This window comes from Lathyrus oleraceus, chromosome 1 (genome assembly GCF_024323335.1).
Source record: "Lathyrus oleraceus cultivar Zhongwan6 chromosome 1, CAAS_Psat_ZW6_1.0, whole genome shotgun sequence".
Lineage (NCBI taxonomy): Eukaryota > Viridiplantae > Streptophyta > Magnoliopsida > Fabales > Fabaceae > Lathyrus > Lathyrus oleraceus.
The window spans coordinates 30,726,798-30,730,058 of NC_066579.1; the positions used below are offsets into that span (position 1 = coordinate 30,726,798).

At 35.7% G+C, this 3,261-nt stretch overlaps 1 protein-coding gene across 1 annotated transcript; it reads right to left on the minus strand.

Annotated features, from left to right (window-relative positions):
* Positions 1–272: 272 nt before the first annotated feature.
* On the minus strand, positions 273–2,162 carry LOC127080348 (PLASMODESMATA CALLOSE-BINDING PROTEIN 1). Its single transcript, XM_051020692.1, has 4 exons — positions 1,982–2,162; positions 1,273–1,863; positions 1,127–1,166; positions 273–893 (listed from the first exon to the last, which is right to left on the minus strand). The coding sequence occupies exons 1-4, from the start codon at positions 2,040–2,042 to the stop codon at positions 635–637; spliced, it is 951 nt and encodes a 316-aa protein (XP_050876649.1). The 5' UTR covers positions 2,043–2,162; the 3' UTR covers positions 273–634.
* Between the last annotated feature and the right edge of the window lie 1,099 nt (positions 2,163–3,261).

Below are 3,261 nucleotides of genomic sequence, written 5' to 3' on the forward strand. Positions count from 1 at the left end.
GGTTTTAAAAAGAATTGAGACAAAACTAAAAAGGTTAGATTAGAAGCACAGGGAGTGCATCTTTATAAGTAAATATAAGAAAATCAACGTAGTCTCTTAGTCCCCTATGAAATTATTCGTTAGAACATTTTTTATGGCAAAACTTGATGTTTGATTGTTTTTCATATTTTTGCTTCTCTGATTTGCTGTCCATTTCATTCCATGTATTTTTTTTACATTTATAACTTGTCTATATCACTAGTATGACATCTAAATACTATTATTCCATAGCATTCAATCGATAGCTAAGCTGTATTTGAATTTCCATGTTTCCATCAATATTATTGTAACTCTTTCCATGTATCTCTTTATCTGAAATAGATAATCTAATAATTTATTCTGTATATATGAAATACTGTAAAAGAACTGTCTATAATAACCTATAAATCTGCTAAAACTAAGATGATACATTGATGCAATGTAGTGCTGTGTATAGTACTGCTTTTATTTGCAAGAATTCATATGACAAATATGAAACTTTGACTCTTCTTCCTTTGAAATCTTGCAAAATCTGCTGGAAGACTGTGTGAATTCCAATGAACGTCGGGATAATAATCCTTGTCCCGTCTGACACGTGTCAGTGTCACCGACTCTTCTAGATGTAATTTTGCAGATGAAGTGTAGCGGAGAGGCTTGTAGTAAGTAAGAGCAGTATGGAAAAAGAAGTAGATGTGGCTATATTGGGGCTTCCTCCCGGCGGTGAACCATAGACCGATGATGATCCTCCATCTGGATCAGGCATTGTCATGCCTGGTGAAGATGGAGTCATAAGAGTTGGTGTAGGTGGAGTCATTGTTGTTGGAGAAGGTGGAGTCATTGTTGTTGGTGGAGTTGGTGGATTTGGTGGACTCATGCTGCAATGCAAGAACAATACATATTAGAGGTTCATCTTTTAAGCAAAATTAATAAAGTGAATACAGAGTCCTTCTTTAAGGGTGTAAAAGATGAATTACAACACAAAACTTCAAATTTTCAAAGTAAAATTGCGACTAAATAGGACCTCATAATCGATATGCCATATATAACCAACACAACACATAGTCTATAAAAACTTAAGTATGATCATATAAGTGCTAGAAATTGTCACCTTGTTGTTTTGGAGGATGAATAGTGGCAATTTCCATGACCTGAAACAATATAGAAAACATCATGTTACTAGGTTTTGTTTGGATAAACAAGTCAATTGATGATGAGTTGGTACTAAAGTTTCAATGTTGATTATGAATATCTTACTTGGATCTTTAGTTGTAAGTGATGCTACTCCTCCAAAAACACAGCTTGTAGGAGCAGGATTCTTTTGGAAGTAATCATTGAATGCATAAGAAGCATGATCTACAAGTGTGTTTGGGTCAAAACAAGTTCCTCCTTGTTGAATTTGCGAACAATCAGCACCATAACCACAAGCATAATCAAGAGCTACTTTTAGAGTAGTCTCTGCAGCCGATGGGCTTGCAACACACCATTGGCCACCGCTGCTGCCACCAGACGATCCAGACGGGCCTGTTGGAGTAGTAGTTGGTGTCGTGGGAGTTACGGCTGGGCTTGTTGGGTTTGAGTACGGATTTGTAGAGGCCGGTGGGTTTGAATACGGAGTTGTAGAGGCGGGCGGGTTTGAATATGGATTTGTTGGGCTTGTGTCCGGAGTTGTTGGGCTTTGTCCTCCCGTACTTGTATCCGGTGGTTGAGGAGATGTCGGGTTAACCGTAGGGTATGGATTTCCTGATCCCGGTGTTGTAGGGTTTACAATCGGAATCGAATCCAATTGAGTAGTACTAAATTCGTAAGATGAATCTTCTTTTAATATTATGGAATTCCGACATAAACCTGTAAAAAAAAATAAGTAATTCGAATCTTAAATAGGACGTATGAAAATTGAACTACGAAACGATCCATAATATATATAAAGGATCAAAGTTCCACAAAAATAAAAATGAAATAACACCTGAATAGAAGGAAAGACATAGCAAAAATAACACAATGTGCCAACTTCTAGCTTCTTCCATATCTGCAGGTTTAGTTTACTTCAATGCTTTGTTTCTGATATTTGTTTGAAGTTTATGAGCAATGTTTGAGAGGCAAAGATTTGTTACTTGCAATGTTGTTGTGATGGAGAATTATTTTTCTTTTTTCACATGCACCTTTCTTTTTTATATATATAATAATATAGAGGCTTATAGAATAATAGCTTTCTTGGATCAAAGCGAGAAGGAAGAATATTAAGAAAACTTGAGAAAGGAGACATTGCATCGTTGGAATTAACAAGCAAGAGAAGGTTCAAAAACAAAGGAAAAGTTGCATGATGGTAAACGGCAAAAGAGTTATCTTAGTATTGAGGGATGTTTACAATAGTATATAAAATAAATATTTTGATGTTTAAAAATGATATTTTAAAAATAAAAACCACAATATGTTTTATAAATGTTCGGTAGTGCTCACTTTATATGAATTGTATTGGGCTCAACATTAATTTGAAGATTCAGTGAAAATATTCCTTCATAATCTCTCAAAATTTATTTTACTTTAAAAATTAAATTTATTTTTTCTTCTCACAAAACACATACAGTACACCTGTAATGACAAAAAAAAGAAGAAAAAGAATGTAAATGTGTGTAAATTTTGAAAGCTTCATTTTCCTATACATTTAGTAAAATTGGTCCAATCATAACGTCTAATCCGAAGTATCATCACAAAAGACCACTGATAAGGTGGGAGCTCGTTAGAAAGTCGGACACTTGTTCTATGTTATCAACATATTAATCATCGTTAGATATGATTAGACAGACACGTGCGACACACGCCATATCAAGTGAGGACAATTTTAATTGTTTACCACATAAAAGCTCTGCCACGTGCCATGCCACGTGCCATATCAGGTATTATCATTCTCATTCTTGCAAGTTACTTCACTATTACCTCACTAACTTTAGTGTTTGAGTATTAACGTTGTAGGTCCTCCTCGCTCAATTGCACCAGAAATTCTTGCTGCCGTATCGGAAGGACTTTCTCCTTTTATTTGACCAATCTCTTGTTCCATGACTGAAACAATGGTGTCATCTATGACTTATCCCATTGTTTTGATTCCTCAAGCTTCGGTTCCTCCGCCTACCGACTAGAGCACCTTTCAGATTATGTCGATCTTTGAACCTCTCGAACCGTTACTCCAAGGTCAAACTTCCAAATAGGCACAACTGCAAGTCGCTAGATCGTATTTTCTCCTAAGCC